This window comes from Mustelus asterias, chromosome 6 (genome assembly GCF_964213995.1).
Source record: "Mustelus asterias chromosome 6, sMusAst1.hap1.1, whole genome shotgun sequence".
NCBI lineage: Eukaryota > Metazoa > Chordata > Chondrichthyes > Carcharhiniformes > Triakidae > Mustelus > Mustelus asterias.
Window position 1 is genome coordinate 59,462,972 of NC_135806.1, and position 26,158 is coordinate 59,489,129.

At 45.0% G+C, this 26,158-nt stretch overlaps 1 protein-coding gene across 4 annotated transcripts in view; it reads right to left on the reverse strand.

Annotated features, from left to right (window-relative positions):
• The window catches only part of LOC144494876 (uncharacterized), a 146,066-nt gene that overhangs the window by 111,730 nt on the left and 8,178 nt on the right, over window positions 1-26,158 (reverse strand). For 2 of the 4 annotated variants that reach the window (XR_013498166.1, XM_078214364.1), the window contains one exon: window positions 2,018-2,222. The exons of the other annotated variants lie outside the window; for them this stretch is intronic. Coding sequence is in view for 1 of the 2 variants with exons in the window: in XM_078214364.1 (XP_078070490.1) it covers window positions 2,018-2,130 (113 nt within the window). In the remaining variant the exon portion in view is untranslated. The remainder of the gene's footprint in view (window positions 1-2,017; window positions 2,223-26,158) is intronic. 4 annotated transcript variants of the gene reach the window in all.

Genomic DNA, 26,158 nt, shown 5'->3' on the forward strand with positions numbered 1-26,158 from the left:
GGTTGCTCCTATAGGTATGGTGACTACTAGGCAATAATTCCAGAACCACTTTGCTTAAATGACAAAACTAAATAGCAGCCCTTTCATCAGAACATCAACCTGAACTTTTCCTTTTCTCTCCGCAGATGCTTTCAGACCTGCTGAGAATTTTTAGGATTTTCTGTTTTTCTTTCAGATTTCCAGCATCCATAGTATTTTACTTTTGACAAGTTTTATTTTGTCACCAGAAACAACACAATCTTTAGTCATATTCTGGTCAACTGTTTTGACCCCACAGTGAGCATTTCAACTTTTGTATCTCAGTGGATTGCCAGGCCCATTGTCACTTGCAATCATACAGGGGTTGTGCATCATTGTACTCTAACCTACCTGTGTGTAGTTATAGAAAACAAATTAACACCAGACTTTGTGCTCAAGTCCTGCTTGAAATTGCACTATTTCTAAAACCTTCTGTTAGTTCGAAGGCCCATGTTTCACTTCATGGTAATACCAGCATTCATCCAAAATTTTGGAAAGGAATGCATGTGTTTGACCAAACGGCAAAGCAAGATCAGCGTTATAACTCCAAGTTGTCAGTTCATACCACTATAAAGCAATTTTTTTTTTATTCGTTCGTGGAACATGGCATCAGGCCACCATTTATTGTCCATAGTTGCCCTTGGAGGGCAGTTGAGAGTCAACCACATTGCTGTGGCTCTGGAGTCACATGTAAGCCAGACCAGGTAAGGATGGCAGATTTCCTTCCCTAAAGGACATTAGTGAACCAGATGGGTTTTTCCAACAATGGTTTCATGGTCATCAGTAGATTCATAATTCCAGATATTTTTATTGAATTTAAATTCCACCAGCTGTGGCGGGGGACTCGAACCCCAGAACATTAGCTGAGTTTCTGGATTAATAGTCGAGCGATAATACCACGAGGCCAGCGCCTCCAATGTACAACCACTGCCTATATTATGGCAAAACCACAGAACTGTCCTCTCACTAATCTTTGAAAGAATGAATACATTTTCCATTGTGTAGTTCACAGGCCCAGGAAATAAAAGACCAGGAAAAAGGAGGAGGGTGGGTCGAAGAAGGAGAGAAAAAGGAGGAAGGTGGGTCTCAGAGGGATCAGAAAATGTGTGCCATGCGAAGGCCGAAGCCCATCAGAGTACTGGTCATAGAACTAGCGGAACACAGACAGATAGGCAGAGGCCAGAATTTTATTGCCCCGCCTGCCATGGGAATTGGAGCAGGCGAGGAACGGACCATGGAAAGGACGGGATTTTATGGTTTCGGGACAAGCGAGGCCGTAAAGTCCTGCCCAGAGTAGAATATGGCTGTGCTGTGCACTTTCCTGGAAATGCTTTCCCAAATGTGATGATCTTTGTTGACTATATGACCAATGATATCGTAAACCAATTAATAACATTGCCCAGACTCTGCAATCATAATGTTCCCTGACAGAAAGATTTTAAAATAAGCTGGTGATAATCTTTTTGCTTCATTTGCCTTTGTTTACCCAGTGAAAAGAGAATGTGAAAGGTCAGCTAGTGACCTGTTCTCAGAAAACCAAATTTCTGCAGGATTTACCACAACATCAGGCAACCAATTTATCGGAACCATATTATTTATTTGAAAGCACAAATAGCTGAAACAGAGAAAGTTTATAGAAAACATGAGGGAAGAGTTAATGTAAAATTTCTTACCACCCCAAGGCTACCAGCATTGCACTATCTAATTGCTGCTGACGGTGTCTTTGGAGTTTGAGTTTAGATGAAAGATTTGAACTTCAAAAGACTAGGGCATGATGAAGGGAAAGTTATTTGGATTTGAGTCTTCATCATGTTATAGTCTGAACATACAGCTTTATAAACACTTAAAGGAAGCACCAGTTGATTGATTTCTAAAACGTACTTTGTTGTTCACTTTGATAATAATTACATTTAAATTTTCAAACAAAATGGCAATGCCTCAACAACATCTTTTACACTTTATTTGATATCATGTTGACAAAATGTCCCCCTCTACTCACCACACTTTGTGGAAACCACAGTAGTTCAGATCAAAGAAGATGTCAAACGCCGCGCTCCTCAGAGAAGACCATCCTTTGCTGAGATTCATGTCATTCAAGGGAAAACCAAACATGTACGAAGAAGCGAGGAGGGAGACAAGAATCCAGCATTGTTTCCAATGTTAAGAATTCCAGAAGAAACTGAGGCCCCTTCACACTCTGCAAACTGTAAATGACGACAAATAGTCCAACCCAGTTTAAGGTTTACAGTTCAGTTCTAAATCTATTTTTGAACTCTGTTTCTATTTCTCTGCATATGAATGAGCTCAAACTAATGACGATTTAAGTTGCCATCTGTAATAGTAGCTACGTGCTTTCCAGTTCAGATGGACAGGAAGTGGCATGGACCTGCTCTCTGTCAATTATCTAATTAAATGTGGAACAGGCTGCAGGGTCTACTCCTATTCAAATGTTCCTATGTCAAAGATCTATGTCATAGAAATACAAGGGTGGTGTCAGCCAGATGGTAATGTCAGGGATATGTGTCTAGGCCTTGCTGAAGGTAGTTATTTCATGTTTCTGTGGAAGATATTTGTTGATTATTTATAATGGAACAGCCTGGTGCAGTGAGTTCATCATTTTCTAAAAGAATAATGATGAGAATGCAAGACAAAGATATTCTAAGACTCAACATGCTCAGACAAAGAAAATCACCCTTTAATGAGACAAATTAAAAATGAAATAAAGAGGAAAAACTACCTTGAACAAATTCTGCAGGGAGAAAGGGGTTAATATAGGAACATGCAGAAACACATCAAAAAGATGATCAGAGGGGGCAAGTGCAGGGGCTAAACATGTTAGTGAAAAAAAATTTCAGTGCAATTAAGTCAATAATTAAGAACCATAAAAGGTGCAACCAGACTTGAAACGGAGGATGTGGACAGACAGTAAGTACTCCAAGTAATTGCTTCTTCTTGAATTCTCTCCCCAAAGGCAGATCTGAACCACAGCGCCACGACCTCCGCCACAGGTAAGGCAAGGAGACAGGTCCTGAAATCCATTTGGCCAGAACAGGGAGCGAACTGCATGCTGTTGACACTAATTTGAGCCACACCAGCCACCCAAGGAATCTTGAGTTGCTACAGTAACGTATAATTTTACATGCACATTGTAGCCTGCAGCTGGATAGTATAGGCACCAATTTCATCACATGACTGACCAGGAATCTCTCACACTCTTACCATTTGCCATTGGCAAGTGGATATTCCTGCCAGCCAGCCCTGGGGGGGTTCTGGATTTACCTGGGTTCCGGGACATCCCCGTGATTACCCTTCTGCCTGACCCTCCTGCAGTACTGGCAGTAGCCACTGCTCCTGGTGGCACAGTCGATAATGCAGGGCTGCTAACGCTGATTGGTCTGTATGAGTCTGTACTCCCTCCTCGAGGGGGCAGAGATTTTGCCCAGTAACAGTGAAAGATGTGTGAAAAATTTAAACCCAGGCAAGTGGAGGCGATCAACATCCCAACATTTAAACAGGGATGCAGGGAGCCCACAAATCCAGCCCCACCAATTACTGTGAAGTAAACTTTTTTGCCAGATTATTTTAACAATCACCCATTAAATTGCCTGTCAAGTCTTTCAATGCCTACATTTTTAGGTTTCAGGTTCTCATCCTGCATCAAAAGGCTGAGCTTCATCTGAATATTTTTATTTCACAGCACTGAGAGAAATGGTCTAACCACATCTATGTATTCTGAGCAGTTAGGGGTTGCAGAATTTCCCAACACGTGGTCTGTGCATCGATTGTTCAAGGGTATGCCCCCTCATCGTGTGTGTATCTGAGAATTGCTTTGCTTTTCTCAGAAGGCCTTGAAAGATACTAAAGTCTGAATTCTTAAAGCTTGATTCCAGACAGCTGATTTACTAAATATTATTTTCATTTTGACCTGCCAGACATCTTCTATGATTAGCAGCAAATGTGATTGTGATTTATTTGTTGACAGCTGGACAAGAAAACATAAATTCCTCCGTTACAATTTTCCCAGATACCAGGAGACTTTTCCCACTGTTTCAAGATCCCAGGAACTTTTTTTTATTCATTCATGGGGCAGGATTTTCCAGCCATGATTGCCCCAGTGCCGGAAAATCCCTCATGAGGTCAACAGATCTTTACATGGTCCGTGTCCCGCCCACTACAATTCCCGTGGCGGTGGGATAGGGAAATTCCACCCATGGGCAGTGAGCATCACTGGCTAGGCCAACATTTATTGTCCATCCTTAATTGCGCTTGAGGATGTGTTGGTGAGCTTCCTTCTTGAACCGCTACAGTCTATGTGATGTGAGTACACCCACAGTGTTGTTAGGGAGGAAGTCCCAGGGTTTTGACTCAACCGCAATAATGGAACAGTGATATCTTTCCAAGTCAGGGATGGTGAATGGCTTAGAGGGGAACTCCTAGTTGGTGGTGTTCGTCTGTGTCTGCTGCCCTTGTCTTTCTAGGTGGCAGCAGTCATAGGTTTGGAAGGTGATCCCATGAATCTGCTGCCCTTGTGTTTCCAGGTGGCAGACATCGCAGGTTTGGAAGGTGCTGTCAAAGGAGTCCAGGCAAGTTGCTGCAGCGCATCTTGTAGATAATGCACACGTTTACCAGTGTGCGCCTGTGGCAGAAGAGATGAGGGTTAAAGATTGATATGCACCCATTTTTGTGCACAGGGTGACAATCTCTGACCCAGCCACACCCATTCCCATTGAGGCAGAGAGAATGCAAAAGTTGTTCTGTCTCCTCATATCTATGATTTCTGTGTGACCCCTGTGACCCATTCTGCACATACAACAGCAGTCCAGTAACCTCTCCTCTCTCATAATGACGGCATTCATGTTCCCACTACAGTCGCTCTGTCAATATTCTGTGGTGCCCAATTCTAAGCCTGAAAATTCTAAGTGGTGGGTGGGGTACTAATCAAGTGCATTGCCTTGACCTGACTGGAATCAAGCTTCTTGAATGTTGTTAAGGGTTGCACTCATCCAGGCAAGTGGGCATTATTCCATCGCAATCCTGACTTGTGCCTTGTAGAAGATGGACAGGCAAAGGAGAGTCAGGAGCTGAGTTACTCGCTGCAGAATTCCCACCCTCTGACCTTATAGCCATGGTATTTATGCGGTTGGTCCAGTTAAATTTCTGGTCAATGATGTCCCCCCAGCATGTTTATGGTGGGATTCTTATTTCACACATTCTCCATGCAGCGTTCTCCCATCACACTTTCTTGATAACATCCCTATTGTTAGAAAACAGTCTATCTTCCAATTTACCCATTCTACTGGGGATCTATATATGAATGATTTCCCAAAGTTTATTAATAGAGGCAAGACAAAATTAAAAGATAAGGTAATCCAATTTGAATAAATATAAGTTGTGTTATACATTGTGATTGGACAGACACTAAAAATTGGCCTTTGATCCTTTGCATTTCCAGATCAATCAGCACATTCCATGTAAATTATATATAATGCAGCAGTCAACACAAACAACAGCCACCACATCTATCAACTATTAGAAGTTCTGTCATGACTTAATAAGAGGAGCTGTGAAAATATTTGAGAATTTGATGTTCATTCCCTCCCCTCCCACTGACTTTAACATTTAAAAAGTGTTGAGGAAAGACGTGAAGTTTGGAAATTAAATTTATCAGTGCTTCAGATAATTTGGGGCTGGCGTCACAATCAGTAATTGTACATAGTAAGCATTCCTGGGTGAGTAATGCAGCATTTCCAAGGACGTTACATATTTGGTAACCTTGACTTGACCTTGCAGTACAATCTGCAGAAATAATCAATCATAGTGAACAGTAATGGAGGAACTACAATCGAGCGGGGGAGCAGACAATTAACTAGAATTTCTGCCACTGATCGCCAACCAGTGACACTTGCTGGAAAATGCATCTGAGGGAAGATTGGGCTCAATTTTAAATTTTCAATAGTCAAGTAATCTCCCAATAATAATGATCGGAGTTGAGACATGAAGAATGGCCAATAGGGCAAGCTATCAAAGAGTTTCAAGAACCCCTGGCGTTGTATGCCAAATGTGACATTGCCTTTGGGAGAGGGGTGGAAAATGAGGACAGGAAAATCCCTGTGTTTTCATATCTTCCAGCTTTGCCCTAGACAACCATGGATTTTAATTGCATTGATACATAATAAAGTTTGGCAAAGTACTGCAGTGATTTGCTGTCTGCATCATGGCTGACCAGGAAACTCTCCTACTCTTACCACCTTATACTAGGTACAATGGAAAGATATACAGGTTGATCATCAACCTGTTTTGCCATCAAGTTTATTTATTAGTGCCACAAGTAGGTTTGCATTAACACTGCAGTGAAGTTACTGTGAAAATCCCCTAGTTGCCACACTCCAGTGCCTGTTTGAGTACACTGAGGGAGAATTTAGCATGGCCAATGCACTTAACCAGCACATCTTTGGACTGAGGGGGGAAACCGGAGCACCCGGAGGAAATCCACGCGGACACGAGGAGAACATAAAAACTCTACACAGATAGTGACCCAAGCCAGGAATCGGGCCCAAATCCCTGGCGCTGTGAGGCAGCAGTGCTAACCATTGTGCCACTGTGCTGCCCAAAGGCCTTGGATCTTGAACCTAGCACTGCTGCACAGAGGTAGGGATGCTGGGTGGCACAGTGGTTAGCACTGCTGCCTCACAGCGCCAGGGATCCGGCTTCAATTCCGGCCTCGAGTCACTGTCTGTGTGGAGTTTGCACAGTCTCCCCGAGTCTGCGTGGGTTTCCTCCGGGTGCTCTGGTTTCCTCCTACAGTCCAAAGGTTTAGGTTGATTGGCCATGCTAAATTGACCCCAGTATCAGAGGATGAGCAGGGTAAATATGTGGGGTTATGGGAATAGGACCTGGGTGGGATTGCAGTTTGTGCAGACACGATGGGCCAAATGGTCTACCACTGCTCCATAAGACCTCTGTTGTTACATCACCCAGCAGAAACATTTATGAAATGCTAAATTAAAAGTCCTTACTATTCCCAATTAGATTAGAATCCTTCCTAGATCACCCATATTTAGAGGCAGAGGTCACGCTCAGTAAAGCTATTATTTGTTGTATTTTCACATTATTGACCTGAATTTTTGTGCAGGAAGAGAGGGTCTGCAGCTTAGCCAAAATGGTACTGGAGCTCCGATTCCAGAGGTTGGGTCCTGAACCTAGCACCCATTATTTTCACCAGGGGAACGGGGGACAGGTTGTACTTTGCACATTCATGGTTCACAGAAGCAGCTGTGCATGTTGAAGTGCAGCTGTCGTCAAATGGATCCCATCTTCACTTGTTGGACGTCGAAAACACAACTTGTGGGCTTTACACATTTCAGGTAAAGGTCTGATGCTACCAGAGGGTGTGAGGGATGAGGAGTGGAGGGCTGGCTTTTGTTTCATTATTTTTTTACAGCTGTGATAAAGTTTTGGAGCATCAAGTTGGGTCTTTTACACAGACCACCCCTGCACCACAGCCCCTATGACTGCCTCCAAACTCATTCCAGGGGAGTCAGACCTGACTCCTGTTAACCCCGCCCTCCCAAAACAAAAGTGACTCATTTGATGAAGGAGCAGCACTCCGAAAGCTTCTGATTCCAAATAAATCTGTTGGATTTTAACCTGGTGTTGTAAGACTGTCTGAGGCACTTCCTCCCGAGTTGGGTTTGCAAAGCCACACTTTTTCCTCAACTCTACACTCCTGATTCGGGGGCAAAAATTCAAGCCATTGTTTCTTCTTCTGGGAAAGGGTAGGTGTGGGATGTGTGGGGTGAATTTTTGGCTTTTGTCCAAAGCAGGTGGGAAAGTTGGCACTCATCTCACTCAGACCAAAGATGTGCAGGTTAGGTTGATTGGCCATGCTAAAATTGCCCCTTAGTGTCCTTAGATGCGTAGGTTAGAGGGATTAGCGGGTAAAATATGTAGGGATAAGGGGGATAGGGCCTGGGTGGGATTGTGGTCGGTGCAGACTCGATGGGCCAAATGGCCTTTTTCTGCACTGTAGGGTTTCTATGTTTCATCTGTTATAGGGGCACCCAATCTGACTGATTTAGAGTTATAGAGTCATGGGGGTTTACAGCATGGAAACAGGCCCTTCGCCCCAACTTGTCCATGCCACCCCTTTGTTTTTAACCACTAAGCTAGTCCCAATTGCCCGCATTTGGCCCATATCCTTCTATAGCCATCTTACCCATGTAACTGTCTCAATGCTTTTTAAAAGACAAAATTGTAACCGCTCTATACTACCTCTGGCAGCTTGTTCCAGACACTCACCACCCTCTGTGTGAAAGAATTGCCCCTCTGGACCCTTTTGTATCTCTCCCCTCTCACCTTAAACCTATGCCCTCTAGTTTTAGACCTTTGGGAAAAGATATTGACTATCTAGCTGATCTTTGTCCCTCGTTATTTTATAGACCTCAAATAAAATTACTCCCTCAGCCTCCTACGGTCCAGAGAAGAAAGTCCCAGTCTATCCAGCCTCTCCTTATAACTCAAACCATCAAGTCCCAGTAGCATCCTAGTAATTTTTTTTGCACTCTTTCTAATTTAATAATATCCTTTCTATTATAGGGTGACCAGAACTGTACCACAGAATTCCATGTGTGGCCTTACCAAAGTCTTGTACAACTTCAACAAGATGTCCCAACTCCTGTATTCAATGTTCTGACCAATGAAACCAATCATGCTGAATGCTTGATTTATACCTGAGAATTACAAACGAGATGCTACAATCCAACTTGCATATTTAAGCAGCCTCCCTTTAGAAGCAGATGGGCACTGTCCTTGCTTATAGTTGATGTTTGTAGCAGAGTGAACCTTGGACATTGACGGGACAGCCAGGGGATCAGTCCAATTTTCAACCAGCGGCTGCCTGCTTTTCAAGCTAGTGACAGGTGGTCAGAGTTGGAACATGCCCCAGTAACTCTAGTAATGTTTTGATCATGAAAATGTAGAGGATAGTTAAAAACAATAAAGTGAAGCACATAATCTCCTGACTCAAAGAATTACATTTAGACGCCTCGATGTAGGTCTTTAATGCTTTAATGGTGTTATTTAATGATTTCAAACATTTCCCTCATTTGCACATGAACTCATTTAGCCTGGCCCACTTCTTTGCAGGAGAAGCATGCTGCAATCTTTTCTTTATGGGTCTGTTATGTCTGTGAATAAAGCTGTCTCAAATGTCTTGCGTTGGGGCAGCTGTTGCTGGGCCTAGTGCGTCTTTTCAGAGCCGCGCTGTTGCCTTTTGAGTTTCATTTCAAACTGCTTTTAAGCCTTTTGTGTGGTTTTAAACTTCGGCTCCCCTCCTGACCTCTCTGTTTCAGTGAAGTTCCCTTTGTCAAAGACTGCAGACATACTCCACCCCACTCGAGCATTGTCTCGCACGTGCCCATATCCACCTAATCTTTTAATTTCACCCCAGGACAAGGCAGCTGTTTGTGATACACGCGATCCACAGCTGTCAGGAATCGCCTGCTGCCCACCAGCTCCTCCAAGACAATGCTGAAAGGACTTTGCAGGAGCATGTTTCCTTCAGCAACAGTTGACAACACGTGCTCTGAAATGCAGCCTTTAAACATCCCCCAGAGATCTCACTTTGTGAGCTAATTGAAAACAGCAAAAGCAGGACAAAAATTCAACATCAAAAGAGAGGCATTGAAAGATTCTTTCTTTAATATTTAGATCCCAGATTTCTTCCTTATTCCAAATTATAGTTGTGTGGAAAATTAAAGAAGAGTTTTTTTGAATATTTTCTAAAAGGAAAATACGTTACCTGCAGCCCTTTTAGGAAGTTTCAATTATTCCTGTTACCAAAAAACCCTGATAAAGAACGCCTTTGCAAATATTTTATTTATTAGTGTCACAAGTAGGCTTACATTAACACTGCAATGAATTTACTGTGAAATTCTCCTAGTTACCACACTCCAGCACCCTTTTGAGTGCACTGAGGGAGACTTTAGCATGGCCAATGCACCTAACCAGCACGTCTTTCGGACTGTGGGAGGAAACCCGTGCAGAAACGGGGAGAAAGCGCAGACTCCGCATAGACAGTGACCCAAGCCAGGAATCAAACCTGGGTCCCTGGTGCTGTGAGGCAGCAGTGCTAACCAATGTGCCACCGTTCAGATATTCACTTTATATTCTTGGTACCAAAGCTTTCCTGCTGTGAGTGCTTATTGGAAATTAAGGAATAGATGGCAGTCAAATCACAGCATTTTCAAGCCATTAAGATTTACTCATTTAACTCTGCATTAGTGTAAATTAATAATATTTATCGTTCTAAGTTTGGAAGCATTCTAGAGCAGTTACATCTTTCAAAGGCAAAGCCCAGGGTCTGAGACAGTAAAGGTGGTCTAATGTTTCAGACTGTGATGAAGAGTTGAGATTCAGATACTAATCCATCTTTTCTCTGTGCAATGCTAGCGGAGCCTGCGGTGGGCTATCAGCAATTCCTGCATTTATTATTTATTTTTTTTATATTCAGACTTCCAGCACGTGCCTTCTTCTGGTTTTTGATTTTCAGAATCGTAAATGTGTGGCACTTGAGCTCTGCGCTGGGTGTTTACACTGGCAGTGTGAGCTCAGTCTCATTAGAGGCTATTTAATGTAAAGGTTTGATTTATTATTTACAGCTGTCTGTCAAAGCTGTTTGCAGACTTGTTGAAGGCAAACATCACTGCCCCGCCCCCCGCTCTCCTTGTGCTTTTAATGCATGCCACGGATTGTGTTATGTGGGCTTTTGCTTAGGTTTCCTCACCTGGACAGTAATTTGTAGAGATCTGAAGGAACATTATCCCCCAGTGTAGCATATGGTTAGTATACACCTGCCCTGCGTCTTGCACCTGCCATGTGGCGAGTTTCATCCTGCTAGCTCTAATGTTTCAGGCCAGAGGGCAGAAACATTTCAGATTATTTCTGCATTAGGCTGTGGCCACGTGCCTGGACTAAAGGAGGAACTCCAGAATTTGCATGTGAATATGCTTTTAGTCGGCAAATATGCAGCAGGTAATGTGCTTACAAGGCAGAGTGGGGAGAGGGAAGTGGGGGGGGGGGGGGGGGTGGGGTGGGCGAGGGGCCACATCCCTTTCTTGCAAAGTTAGCAGGACTGGAAGCTTTCTGAGTGAATTGAGCTATCTTTGTTCGAATGGGTGTGCCTGAGGCTCTGGGGTCCATCCGACCTCTATTCCATCTGTCACTGTATCTGGGCATTTTTGCCGCATGATTTACGGAGCCTTGAAAGGGCTGCATGAGCTGAGCCATGCGCTAGCCCTGCAGACTGGAAGCGTGGAGAATAAAATATTGTGCCTCACCACTTAAAGCCCCTGCTAATCTGGACAGCTGACGGCTGGAAGGCTGCACGTCCCCTTATCAATCAGTGCATTCCTCCTAACCCCACTCCATTACTAATTCAGATCCTCTCTAATTTTATACAGAGATTAGGGCTCTCTCCCCATCCAAGCCTATTCTAATTCCAAGAGCAACAGGCATTGCCATTGTAAGGCCATTAGCAGCAGACAATAGGCATCTGAAAGGGAGCTCAGGAGTGAATGGAAGAATGAAAGTCAGCTTGTGCCAGAGCTACTGGCCCGTCTGATTATACTAGACAGCAGATGGAGTGTGCCTCTGTTGCTGGATAAACCTGCCTTATTTCAAATGGGTGGAGAAAAGAGACTGTGCTTTTGAAAGTATGGCTGCAACAATGAACGAACCACACATGTTGCTGTCGAGGTACCATGGAGGCAGCTTTGACATTTCATCGCCAGTCCTGCAACATCTCTTATTTTATTACCAGCTCCATTTCAGCAACTTGATATAATAACTTTTTAAAAATGTATCTCTCTGTAGTGCATTAATGAATGGGAAAATTAGGTTATTTTAGTAAGGACAGTAGGGAATATAATTTTAAGGATTTTTATAGAGAAGGAAGGCAATTTATAATTTATAACGTTCCTTCAAGCAAACCTTGCACAGGAAAGAACTGAATTGTGATATAAATAAAAAGGAAGAAAACATATAATCTAAAAGAGTACACAAATGGTATAGTGGTTATTTTATTTAAATACATGCACTTATTTTTAGAATGCCACAGTTTACTAAAGAGCAAATTATCAGGCAGCCTTTTAGTAGGAAACAGATTAACTAATCATTGACCTTGGTGCAGATTGTAGGACGTTGCTAACACAAAATGGTCTCCATAATGTCTTTTTACACAACAGTCGGCCTGCTCCTAAAATATTTCATTGATTGAAGTATTTTGACACAGGTCAGGTAAGATAATGCAGGTATTCCGGACTCTTATTTAATAAATTGTGCTGAAGAGTTACACCCAAAACTTTGACCTATCTTTCCCTTTTATATGCTGCTGAATCACGGTGCATTGTCTGTTCTTACTTTGCACTGCCAGATTTTATGGGTTATTTATCAAACCCTCTTCTTCTCTCGGTTAACCTGCAGCAAATGAAAGAACTGGCTTATGTCGCAGAGAACCAGGAACAACAGCGCAGCACTTGCTGGGAAGTGAAGTTAAATAATGTTACATTTAAAGGCCATAAAATGCAAACTAACATAGTACAAAATGTAAGAGAACAAAATGCAAAAAATGCCGCTAATGAACTGTTAGTGGTTAATGTGATACATGGTGTACTGATATAACTTTAAAATTAAGTTGACGTCAGTTCTTTTGGATTATGTGGTAAAGGCTAACAGTCAGACAACTGACAAGACCAGTGAGCCCCCTTGTTGTGTTGTGAAGTTGTTCTGTTGGAGCTTAGGATCATTTTCAGGCCATCTTGGTGAACTGACAATAGTAAAAGTCCCCTTTAATAAAGTTGATATATGACAGACAACATGCTGACAAGGCAGAGCACTGGGAGCACTTGTGAAGCCAGATCTGCACTGCAGCTGCAATGTCCTTCTGCTGAAGGGATGGAGCGGGTGGGGGGAAAGGTAGCATCAGAAAGATCTGATAAACACCACTGCACAAGCTCTCAGAGCCTCACAATCCATTAATGTGACACAGAGGTCTTGCTGCATTCAACTTCATCCTGCTGAGTACTTTCAAGCAAAGTTTTTAAACTAATAGCAAAAAGACAGCCTGAATCCAGTGGTGAAGTTTGGTGCAGCAGTGGAGAGAGGGGAGATACTTTAAAATAATTTAACTCAAAGGAGTAATCAATGCAAAGGGCAGTGTTCATTTTTCAAAATGTTCTTCCTTTTGCATGATATGGACACCACCAACAAGACTCACAACATTGACCCGTCCAGAGCTCGTATGGTCAGGAGAGACCTCTTCATTTGATGGGTGATATATTGAAGGTCTTTCCTTTGCAGTAATGTTGGAAAATCCGGTTTATAAATTTAACATAATCGGATCCCAAACTTCACGGATCAAGGCGGCAGTCCTGACCTGGGACCCCAACTGACGTCCAGGCCCCCACCAACCCAAACTCTTCACGACAATGGCTTAAACACAATGAGCTGGTTTCCAGCCTCTTGGCCTCCTCCCGCTGAAGTATGACAGGAATATCGGGGGAGGGGGTGCGATTCTCCCATCCCACTGCGCTAATGTTTTAGTGCAGTGGGATGGGAGAATCGCGCGGTGGGGGGGGGTGGGGGGCGATTCATGGGATTCACGCCCCATTAGCATCAAAAGCGCCGGATTTCCGGTGCAGTCTGCTCCGCGATGGAAATTGGCGGGCAGATGGGGCTAGCATTTGAATAATATTTTACATATTTAAATGCTATTAGCAGACCTGGGACTGAATTTTCCAGGCTTGCTGGCTTCTCTCACCCCGCCAGAGCGTTTCACTCCAGCGGGGTTTAGAGTAGCTCCCCACTTTTGGGGAGATGGCAGCTCGACCCCACTGGAGTGAAGGGGGAACAATTGAGACTCCCCAGGAAGAGTTTTATACCTGGATTGAGGAGAGTAGCAGGATCTGATTACTCTTCAGTTGATTGGAGAGTCAGGTGCATTTCCCCTTCCATTCCTAGTCAGGCCTATACAGCGAACCTAGCTACTCATTGTTCACCAAAAGCAGGACAAAAACTACCTGGCTAATTACTGCCCCATCAGTCAACTTTCAATCATGAGAAAAGTGATGGAATGTGCTGTCAACATTGCTATCAACCAGCACTTGCTCAGTAACAACGTGCTCAGTAATAACCTGCTCAGTTTGGGTTCTGCTGTGTCCTGTCTACTCCAGTCCCCATTACAGCCTTGGTTGAAAAATGAACAAAAGAGCTGCATTCCTGTGATAAGCTGAGAGTGACTGTCCTTGACATGAAAGGTAGGCATTTGACCAAGTACGGTATCGAGATTACCCTAACCCTAGGAAAATTGAAATCAATGGGAATCAGGGGAAAGGTTCTCCAGCAATTAGAGTCAAGCCAAGCACAACCACTTGCTAGTTCTCCTCCAAGTCACACGCCATCCTCACTTGGAAATATTTTGTGTCCTTCACTGTCACAGGATCAAAATTCTGGAACTCTCCCCCTAACAGTACTGTGGGTGTCGCTACACCACATGCACTGCAGAGGTTGCAATTCATCACCACCTTATTAAGAGCAACTGGGGCGGGCAATAATGCTGGCCTTGCTAGTGATCCTCACCTCTCCGTGAATGAGTAAAAACAACTCAGCATAAATAATCAAGCATGTCCTTGGTTATACAGTGCTGTTTCAAAGCTAGCATTGTGCATAATTAATCTGAGTGGATTTGAGAAAGAGGCATGATTACATTCTGTGTATAATTAATATTGTTATGATTCTGAGCTATAAGTGGTGCTGTGTTTATATCACTCCTAAGACCCTGACATATCACAAACATGAATCATTTGTACACAAACAAACTAGCACCAGCAACAGATCAGATAACTGCGGCACATGTTTCACTTTACCTCATCTAGTTTTACATTAACTACTTTCAGAGAAAGGGGAGGGGGTACATAGAGGACTCCTTTCGCACTTTGAATTGGCTGTTTACCTCAGTAGTGTTGTTATGCTTCATGTGCTGATCACCCAGAACATGTCAACACCTTACAGCAAATGTTCCATCACTGGAGAAAAACATGCTGTCGTTAGTGAACATCCTCGTGAATAATTTTAATCTTTACTGCAGACTCGGTTGGCACTGAATCAGTTTAGGCCGTTGCCAAAGACCTAGTGAATGCAGCTACTGAATCTAATTATGTAACCGTCTGCTGTCAGTAATCACACAACTACTGATTTACAGAAAGCAAGATCTTTCTAAATTAAAAAAACCTCACAGATTGTGCACATGAAATGCAATCAAAACTAAAATTCAAAAGCAGGAATCAATATTTCAGTGCCTCACTGCAGAAAGACAGGTGACTGTGTGAAATGTTCATTAGAAGTAAGGGGACTAACAGCCTCAGGTTGAAGCTTGAGTTTATTCAATCTGCAGCCAGATAATTGAATCAGATCTTGAAATCAAAAGCTCACATCCTCCTACACTTCAGTGCAAGATTAAAAATATTATGTGGGAGACCTTTTTAAAAATTTGGTTCAATTGATATAGGAGGGAGGGGGAAGGGAAATGAATCCGAATCTGATGTGAACAAAGCCTGCTCAGTTTGCTCCAACTGTTCTGGTCGGACGATTCCCATTGAAGATTTGCCATTGGTTTTACAGCTCGAGGAATCACTGAAGCTGGTGTGGAATGTGAGAGAGACGGGGCTGGATAGCCTACATCTGCTCTTACCCATGCAAACCAGTGAACAGACCCTGGCACACATACCTGGGAAACATGGATTTGCATGTGCTGTTTCATCACAAAGGCAGTGGCCTTGATATATAGCCACTCAAATTGGGCCACAGAAAGTCGGGCACAGGCGGGGGGATTGGTGGTGCAGGGGCCGGAGGGGGGTTGTGCTTGCTGTTAAAAGATGAAAAACTGAGAACACAAACTCCACTTCCACACATGCACCTGCCACCATTTACATCATGGCAGATTTTGTGGCTTTTTAATGTCCTATGAAGTAACAGGTCACTTCCTTCGCTTACTTAATGCGGTTGCCACTGTGCAATTGGAAGCCTGATTTGAATTTAACAGTTGCTGTCTGGATTTCCCAGAGGTTATGGAACATGGCAGTGAAAGAGAGACAGAAGCTGCTAGCTCAAGAAGGTTAGTGACTTTTCCATGTCACCTTGTAGGCTTGGCTCCTCAAGAAGGCCTTCAGTCTCCCCTCTGCCAATTACATCTCTCTCCATTGTTGCATCGGCACACTTGCCCCAGACTGTCATCCTCCCAAGTCAGCACCAATAGTCTTCCCCTTTCCCACGATGGCCACTTTCTCCCTGCCACCTCAAGACCAAATCTCTGGCCTTTGAGCCGCCCAATTGGATTATTCCCAAGGGTTCCCAGCTGTGACTTTCCGTTGCTGGTTTTCCCACCCGACAGCCACCCTGTCAGTTTGACCGGCTTCTGGGTGTGAGGGGGAAGAGGAAGATGATAATAATATCCTGCTGTTAAATTCGGCTGGGCTTCAGTGTCTCCGGCCTCAATGTATTCTCCTGCTTTCATTGTCAACCAGCACCCTCTGCATCTTCCCGTGAATATCAGCCCCATGACTGAGTTGGTCTACCTGTTGGAATCCGACTACCTGCTGCCACTGCCAATGCCAACAACAGTAATAACAACATGCAATTATATATCGCTTTAACATACAATGCGGCCCCGTTATAACGCGATGGTTGGGGTCCATAAAATGTTATCGCAAAAAAAGCGGGGTCGCGCTAAATTTGCTAAATTTTAGCGGAAAAAAAGGGTCCAATGATTTATCGCGTTATATCCGAATTTGCGCAAATCGGGTCGTGTTAAATCGGGGTTCCACTGTATTTTAAAAATCCTTGGGTGCTTAGGAAATCAGAAACCCAAAGGGACTTGGGAGTCATTGTTCAAGATTCTCTTAAGGTTAACATGTAGGTTCAGTCGACATTTAGGAAGGCAAATGCAATGTTAGCATTCATGTCAAGAGGGCTAGAATACAAGAGCAGGGATGTACTTCTGAGGCTGTATAAGGCTCTGGTCAGACACAATTTGGAGAATTGTGAACAGTTTTGGGCCCCATATCTAAGGAAGGATGTACTGGTCTTGGAAAGGGTTCAGAGGAGGTTCACAAGAATGATCCCTGGAATGAAGAGCTTGTTGTATGAGGAACGGCTGAGGACTCTGGGTCTGTACTCGTTGGAGTTCAGAAGATGAGGGGGGATCTAATTGAAACATACAGGATACTGCAAGGCCTGGATAGAGTGGATATGGAGAGGATGTTTCCACTAGTAGGAAAAACTAGAACCAGAGGGCACAACCTCAGGCTGAAGGGACGATCCTTTAAAACAGAGATGAAGAGGAATTTCTTCAGCCCGAGAGTGGTGAATCTGTGGAACTCTTTGTCGCAGAAGGCTGTGGAGGCCAGGTCATTGAGTGTCTTTAAGACAGAGATAGATAGGTTCTTGATTAATAAGGGGATCAGGGGTTATGGGGAAAAGGCAGGAGAATGGGGATGAGAAAAATATCAGCCATGCTTGAGTGGCGGAGCAGACTCGATAGGCCGAGTCACCTTATTCTGTTCCTATGTCTTATTGTCTTATGGGTGCTTTATGGGAGCATTATCAAATAAAATTTGACACTGAGCCAACGAGTGACACGAGGAAGGGAATGCTTTGTCAAACACTTAGGATTTAAGGAGAGACTTAAAGGAGGAAAGTGAGGTAGAGAGGTGGATGGGTTTAACGAGGGAATTCCAGAGCTTAGGGTCTTGGTAGCTGAAACAGTCACCAACAGTGGTGGGACAATGAAAATAGCTTGGGGCCCGATCGGGCGCAAAATCATGGTAAAGTCGGGTGTGAGGCCTTTATCGCGATCTGCACCGGCGTCTGCGCAGATCCCCACTTTACCGAGTCCCGCGAATGGCGGGAATCCTTTCTGCGCCCAAATCGGGTGCAACGACGATTTAAATGCATTTGCGTGCATTTAAGTTGAATTAATGAACTGCCCACCCAACTCTATCAGCATTTCCCCCTTTAGCACCGCATTTACCAATCCGGAACCGTGCTTTTAGGGACCTGCTGAATAAAAGTCTGAGTCAGGTACTCCAGCCTCTGAAGAGCGCGTTCAGTGTTTCCAACGGCTCTCTGACTCAGATCAGTGGTGGGGGTGGGGGTGGAGGCGGGTCAGATCATTCTCTGGTTGGAGGGGGGAGGAGGGGAGTGAGGTCAGATCGTTGTCTGGTTGGGGGTGGGGGAGGAGGAGGCGGGTCAGATGTATCTCTGGCGGGGGCAGGGCTGATCGTTGCCTGGTGGTGGGGGGGGGGGGGGGGGGGAGTACTGATCGTTGTCTGGTGGTGGGGGGGGGGGGAGAGCCGATTGTTGTCTGGTGGTGGGGGGGTAGGAGGTGGGTCAGATGATCTTCTGGAGGGGAGGGGGAGTGAGGCCAGACCATTCTCTGAGGGGGGTGGGGGAGTGAGGCACGTTCGTTGTCGGGGGGGGGGGGGGGGGGGGGGGAGTGAGGCCAGCTCGTTGTCTTGCAGGGGGAGGAGGGAGGCGGGTAAGATGTATCTCGGGGGGGCAGATGGGTCTCTGGTGGGGGGGGGCCAGATGGATCTCTGGTGGGGGGGCAGGGAGTTCCGCTGCCACTCTGCAGGCGATCGGTGGGGGGGGAAGGGGGGCAGGGGTGGCGATCGGTCTGGGTAGTGGGGGGGTGGATAAGGGGGGCAGTGATGTGTGTGTGTGTCCCTTATCCACCCCCCCACTACCCACACACATCACTGCCCCCCCCCTTATCCAACCCCCCCCACTAGCCACACACATCACTGACCCCCTTATCCACCCCCCCACTACCCACACACATCACTGCCCCCCTTATCCACCCCCCCACTACCCAGACAGATTGCCACCCCTGCTCCCTCCCCCCCCACTGATCAGCCGCAGAGTGGCAGCGGAACCCCCTGCCCCCCCACCAGAGATCCATCTGCCCCCCCCAGAGATCCATCTGCCGCCCCGCAAGATACATCTTACCCACCTCCCTCCTCCCCCCCCCCCCCCCCCCCGAGATACACCCTCGCTCCTGCTTTTTGCTCTCAGGTCGTTTTCTCCGCTTTCTGCGGCTCGGGAGCGATCTGACACGGGCGCGCTTTTTCCAATTTTTTTCTAACTGCGCATGTGCAGTTCAGAGCTCCGATCATTCCAGCCGCGCTAAGCCCCGCCCACAGCACGAATGGGACTGGAGATGGCTGAGAGCGTATGGGGGCTCCTGAAACCAGATTTCTAAGTCAGATCTGTACTACGCCCAGATTCATCACTCAGAACGAAAATGGTAAAATCTGGCCCTTGATGTACCTGCACACTAACCTTTTGCGATTCCTGCACTCGTACCCAGATCCATTACACCTTAGAGCTTTGCAATCTCTCACCATTTAGATAATATGCTTCTTTCCATTTTTCCTGCCAAAATGTACAATTTCCCACTTTCCCACATTATACTCAATTTTCCAGCTCTTTACCAGCTCATTTAGCCTATCTATGTCCTTAGTAGCCTTTTTGTGTCATCTCCACATCTTACTTTCCTACCTATTTTTGGATCATCAGTAAATTTAGCAATCATTCCATCAGTCCCTTCATCCAATGCATTTGTATAAATTGCAAAAAATTGAGGCTGCAGCACTGATCCCTATGGGACACCATTCCTTACCCTTGCCAGCCAGAAAAAAATATTATTGCCTACTCTCTATTTCCTGTTAATTAGCCAATGGAAATTTACACATGGAGGCAGGGAGCATGGCTGAGGTAGTAAATGAATACTTTGACTCTGTCTTTACCAAGAAGGTAACTGGTACCCAGACCATGGTGACAGAGTAGGGTTCGTCCCTTCAGCCTGAGGTTGTGCCCTCTAGTTCTAGTTTTTCCTACTAGTGGAAACATGCTCTCCACATCCACTCTATCCAGGCCTTGCAGTATCCTGTAAGTTTCAATTAGATCCCCCCTCATCCTTCTGAACTCCATGGTCACTAGTAGGGTTCAAAATTAAAAAGGAGGAAGTATTTAATAATGTTTCAGTACTTAAAGTTGGCAAGGCACTGGGACCAGGTGAGAAGCACCCAAGGATATTGAAGGAAGTGAAAGTGAAAATTACAAGGGCACTGGCCATAATCCTTCAGTCTTCCCTAGGCTCAGGGGAAATGCCAGAGGATTGGAGAATTGTAAACATTACGCCCTTGTTCAAAAAGATAAAGGGCGTATGGGGGCGCCATACTGAAGAAGAACATATTGAAGAAGGAGCAGCAAGCTCCGAAAGCTTATGGTATTTGCTACCAAATAAACCTGTTGGACTTTAACCTGGTGTTGTGAGACTTCTTACTGTGCTTACCCCAGTCCAACGCCGGCATCTCCACATCAAAAAGATAAACCCAGCAATGACAGATCAATCAGTTTAACTTGTGTGGTAGGGAAGCTTCTAGAGACAATTATTCAGGATAGAGTTAGTAATCGTACGGAAAAAATGTGGGTTGATTAGGAAGATCCAGCATGGATTTCTAAAAGTTTAACTAACTTGTTGGAGTAGTTTGAAGAGGAAACAGAAAGGGTTGATGAGGGCAATGGTGGTGATGTGGTGTAGATGGAGTTTCAAAAGACATTCAATATTGTGCCAATCAACAGACTTGTGAGAAAAGTTATAGCTGATAAAATTAAAGGGACAGTAGTAATGTGGATACAAAATTGGCTGAATAATAGGTGAGTAAGAAGTCTCACAACACCAGGTTAAAGTCCAACAGGTTTATTTGACAGCACAAGCTTTCGGAGTGTCACTCCTTCAGGTGAGTGAAGAATTGTGTTCACAAACAGGACATATAAAGACACAAACTCAATTTACAAGATAATGGTTGGAATGCGAGTTTTTACAGGTAATCAAGTCTTAAAGGTACAGATAATGTGAGTGGAGAGAGGATTAAGCACAGGTTAAAGAGGTGTGAATTGTCTCCAGCCAGGACAGTTAGTGAGATTTTGCAAGCCCAGGCAAGTCGTGGGGGTTACAGATAGTGTGACATGAACCCAAGATCCCGGTTGAGGTCGTCCTCATGTGTGCAGAACTTGGCTATCAGTCTCTGCTCAGCGATTCTGCGTTGTCGTGTATCATGAAGGCCGCCTTGGAGAATGCTTACCCGAAGATCAGAGGCTAAATGCCCGTGACTACTGAAGTGTTCCCCAACAGGAAGAGAACACTCCTGCCTGGTGATTGTCGAGCAGTGTTCATTCATCCGTTGTCGTAGCGTTTGCATGGTCTCCCCAATGTACCATGCCTCGGGACATCCTTTCCTGCAGCGTATCAGGTAGACAATGTTGGCCGAGTCACAAGAGTATGTACTGTGTGGTGATGGTGGATGGTGTTCTCACTTGAGATGATGGCATCCGTGTCGATGATCTGGCACACCTTGCAGAGGTTGCTGTGGCAGGGTTGTGTGGTGTCATGATCACTGTTCTCCTGAAGGCTGGGTAGTTTGCTGCGGACAATGGTCTGTTTGAGGTTGTGCGGTTGTTTGAAGGCAAGAAGTGGGGGTGTGGGGAGGGCCTTGGCGAGATGTTTGTCTTCATCGATGACATGTTGAAGGCTCCGGAGAAGATGTCGTAACTTCTCCGCTCCGAGGAAGTACTGGACGACGAAGGATACTCTGTCCACCGTGTCCCGTGTTTGTCTTCTGAGGAGGTCGGTGCGGTTTTTCGCTGTGGCGCGTCGGAACTGTCGATCGATGAGTCGAGCGCCATATCCTGTTCTTATGAGGGCGTCTTTTAGCGTCTGTTACGATCCTCCTCATCTCAGAAGATTCTGTGTATATGGAAGGCCTGTCCATAGGGGATGGCTTCTTTAACCTGTTTAGCGTGGAAGCTGGAGAAGTGGAGCATCATGAGGTTATCCACGGGCTTGCGGTACAGTGAGGTGCTGAGGTGACCGTCCTTGATGGAGATGTGTGTGTCCAAGAATGCAACCAATTCCAGAGAGTAGTCCATGGTGAGTATGATGGTGGGATGGAAATTGTTGATGTCATCATGTAGTTGTTTCAGTGATTGTTCGCCATGAGTCCAAAGGAAGAAAATGTCATCGATGTATCTCGTGTATAGCTTTGGTTGAAGGTCCTGTCCGGTGAAGAGGTCTTGTTCAAACCTGTGCATGAAGATGTTGGCATATCGAATTGCGAATTTGGTCCCCATGGCTATTCCGTGTGAATGGATGAAGAACTGGTTGTTGAAGGTGAAGACGTTGTGGTCCAGGATGAAGCAGATGAGTTGTAGAATTGCATCTGGAGATTGGCAGTTGTCGGCGTTGAGTACTGAGGCAGTTGCGACAATGCCGTCGTCGTGGGGGATGCTGGTGTAGGGTGCCGAGACATCCATTGTGACGAGGAGTGCTCCTGGTTGAACTGCTCCATGTGTGCTGAGTTTCTGTAGGGAGTCCGTAGTGTTGCGACAGTAGCTTGGGTTCTTTGTACAATGGGTTTCAGGATGCCCTCGACGTAGCCGGAGAGGTTCTCGCACAGGGTCCCATTGCCTGATATGATGGGACGGCCGGGTGTGTTGGCCTTGTGTATCTCCAGGAAGCAGTAGAGATCTCCAACGCGGGGAGTACATGGGATGAGAGCACCGAGCGTGCTCTGAAGATCCGGATCAAAGGTCTTGATCAGTCTGTTGAGTTGACGGGTGTGTTCTTTGGTCAGATCTGCGGGTAACTGTCTGTAGTGTTCCTCGTTGTTCAGTTGTCGGTACACTTCTTTGCAGTAATCCGTTCTGTTCAGTATAACGGTGGCCCCTCCTTTGTCTGCTGGTTTGATGACAATGTTGCGGTTGGTCTTGAGAGCGTGGATGACGTTGCGTTGTGCTTGGGTGACATTCGGGGCTGTCTTGTGAGTGCGGCTGATGAGTCTGGCATTGACACACTTCCTGATGGCTTGGGCATACATGTCGAGTTGAGGGCAGCGGCCTTCCGGAGGAGTCCAATTCGACTCTTTCGTCTTCGGTTGCTGCACCACGCATCTTTCTGCTGTTCCAGTTCATTGGCTGTCTTATTGTGTTTGCTATTGGCCTCTTGGGGTTTGCAGAAGAACTCCCACAGCCTCATTCGCCTGTTGGACTTTAACCTGGTGTTGTGAGACTACTTACTGTGCTTACCCCAGTCCAACACCGGCATCTCCACATCATGAGTAATAGGAAACAGAGAACAATGGGCAATGGATATTTTTCTGACTGGATGACGGTTGGCAGTAGAGTTTCCCAGGGGTCAGTCAATATTGGGATCCTTGCTTTTCCTGATATATATTAATGATCTAGATTTGTGTGCAGGAGACAATTTCAAAGTTTGCGGATGATGCAAAACTTGGAAGCATTGTAAACTGTGACGAGGACAGTGTAGAACTTCAAAAGGACATAGACAGTTGGTAGAGTGGATAGATAGGTCACAGATGAAATTCAGTGCAAAGAAGTGTGAGGTGCTGCATTATGGTAGGAAGAGCACGCAGGGACAATATAAAATAAGGGGTACAACTCTAAAGAGGGTGAAGGAGCAGAGGTAATAGACCATTGAAGGTGGCAAGATAGATGGAGAGAGCAGTTAATAAAGCACACAGTATCCTAGGTTTTATTAATAGGGACATAGAGTGCAAGAGCTGAACTTACATAAAACACTATATAGACCTTAGCTGGACTATTGTAAACAGTTCCAGGCATCACATTATAGGAAAGATGTGAACGCTTTGCAGAGAGTGCAGAAGAGGTTTACAAGAATGGTTCCAGGAATGAGAAACTTCAACTATGAAGATAGATTGAAGAAATTGGGACTATTCTCCTTGGAGAGGAGAAAACTAAGAGGAGATTTGATAGAGGTGTTCAAAATTATGAGAGGGCAATTAGAGAGAAACTGATTCCACTCGTAAAAGGATTGAGAAGGAGACGGCACAGATTTGAAGTGATTTGCAAAAGAAGCAAATGCAATGGGAGACAAAACGTTTTCACACGATTGGTTTGGGTCTGGAATGCACTGCCAAGAAATGTGGTAGAGGCAGGTTCAATCGAGGCATTCTAAAGGGCATTAGGTAATTCTTTGAGTATAAACACTGTGCAGGGATATGGGGAAAAGGCAGGGGAATGGCACGAAGTCATGATGTTCATTCGGAGAGCCAGTGCAGACACGATGGGCTGAAAAGCCTCCTTCTGCACCAGAACAATTCTGTGATTCTGTGATATCTCAAATGGAGAAGGGGAGAGTATGTGTCTGGAAATTCAGGAAGGAATGAAGGGAAATGGTTCTAATGTTCTCTGGGGAATAAAAATAACTCCAACATTCAACCTCAATTGTGTAAGAATACTGAATTCACAGAAAAAGTCAAGAAATCGATTTCTGCGTTTATTCTAAAACCATTACACAGGGGTGGAGGGGGGAATCACAGACATGGCTGAAGCGGTGGGGGGGGGGCGCGGAATCATAGACATGGCTGAAGCGGTGGGGGGGGGGGCGGAATCATAGACATGGCTGTGGCGGGAGGGAATTATAGACACGGTTGGGGCAGGGGGGGAATTATAGACGTGGCTGGAGCAGGGGGGGGGGGATTTATAGACACGGCTGGGGCAGGGGGGAATTATAGACATGTCTGGGGCAGGGGGGAATTATAGACATGGCTGGAGCGGGGGGGCAGGGGGAATTATAGATGCAGCTGGAGCGGGGGGAGGGGTTGGTATGTTTTGACTTTGGGTGATTCTGTAAGACGGGTAATAATGATGCAGTAGAGTGGAGAAGCCTCATTTGGAACATAATCACCAGCCTCATCCTGTTGGGCCAAATGGTCTATTTATTCCTGTGCTTTATGGCAACTTCAGTGGCAATAATAAATCAGCAGGGATATAAAATGGGCTTCTCACTTACTATCGTTTACTTTAAATTGTAACACAATGTCAAAATTACCCCTTTGTTACTAAATGCTGATGTCTAAGCTCCAGTAATTACTCAATCATTAAAATGCCACGAGGCAGTCTTGTGAAATCACTAATGATCCCATTATCTGAGTGGACAGAAATCTACCTGATTCTCAGGAGACAAGTGTATGAACAACCCAGAGAGGAAATTTCCTCTGCTTGGTAAGTCATTGGAATGCAAAACCTTTTTTAAATGTCTGGCACACTTCACAGCAAATTCCCTGGAGACAAACAGAGTGATGCAAGATGTAAGTACGTGGAAGAAACATCTCTGCTTTGCATTCCTGGAAATAATTAAGATGAAGTAGAGAAGTGTTGTTATTTAATCAGAAACTATCATTGCCCATATACAGAAGCCATAATTTAACTCTTTAGTTGGCTTTCGTTGTTCAAATATTTACTAGTGTCATTATGTTCATTACATTACATAAGGTGGCACGATGGCACAGTGGTTAGCATTGCTGCCTCACAGCTCCAGGGACTTCCAGGTTCAATTCTGGCCTCGAGTCACTGTCTGTATGGAGTTTGCACTTTCTCCCCTGTCTGCATGGGTTTCCTCTGGGTGCTCCGGTTTCCTCCCACAGTCCAAAGATGTGCGGGTTAGGTTCATTGGCCATGGTAAATTGACCCTAGTTAGTGTCAGGGGAATTAGCAGGGTAAATGTGCAGGGTTACGGGAGTAGGGCCTGTGTGGGATTGTGGTTGACAATGGGCCGAATGGCCTCCTTCTGTACTGTGGGATTCTATGATCTACATTCCTTATAGGATTGGAATGACAGAGAATGGTGTAAAAAGACAACATGTTCATTTTTGATTATTGTGTTAATGCCAAAATTATTTGCATGTCATGTCAATTATCATAGTAAGCTAATAGGAATGATGTGGAGTGACTTGCTGTTTCTGTTGGCTCTTACTAGGTATTTTCCATGTGATAACCCAGGTCACGTATGCCAACAAGTAAACAAGAGAGATCAAAGGCAGTTCAATGTTTGCAGTTTGGCAGAGTGAACAAAATGAAGTAAGGAATATCACCTTCAACAGAAAGTCAAATGGAGCCAATTGTACACTTCTGGATCATTTACTGAAACAAGGGCACAAAAAAAACTACTTGTTGTTTTTCTGATGACTTAGTGAGTGAATGCTTC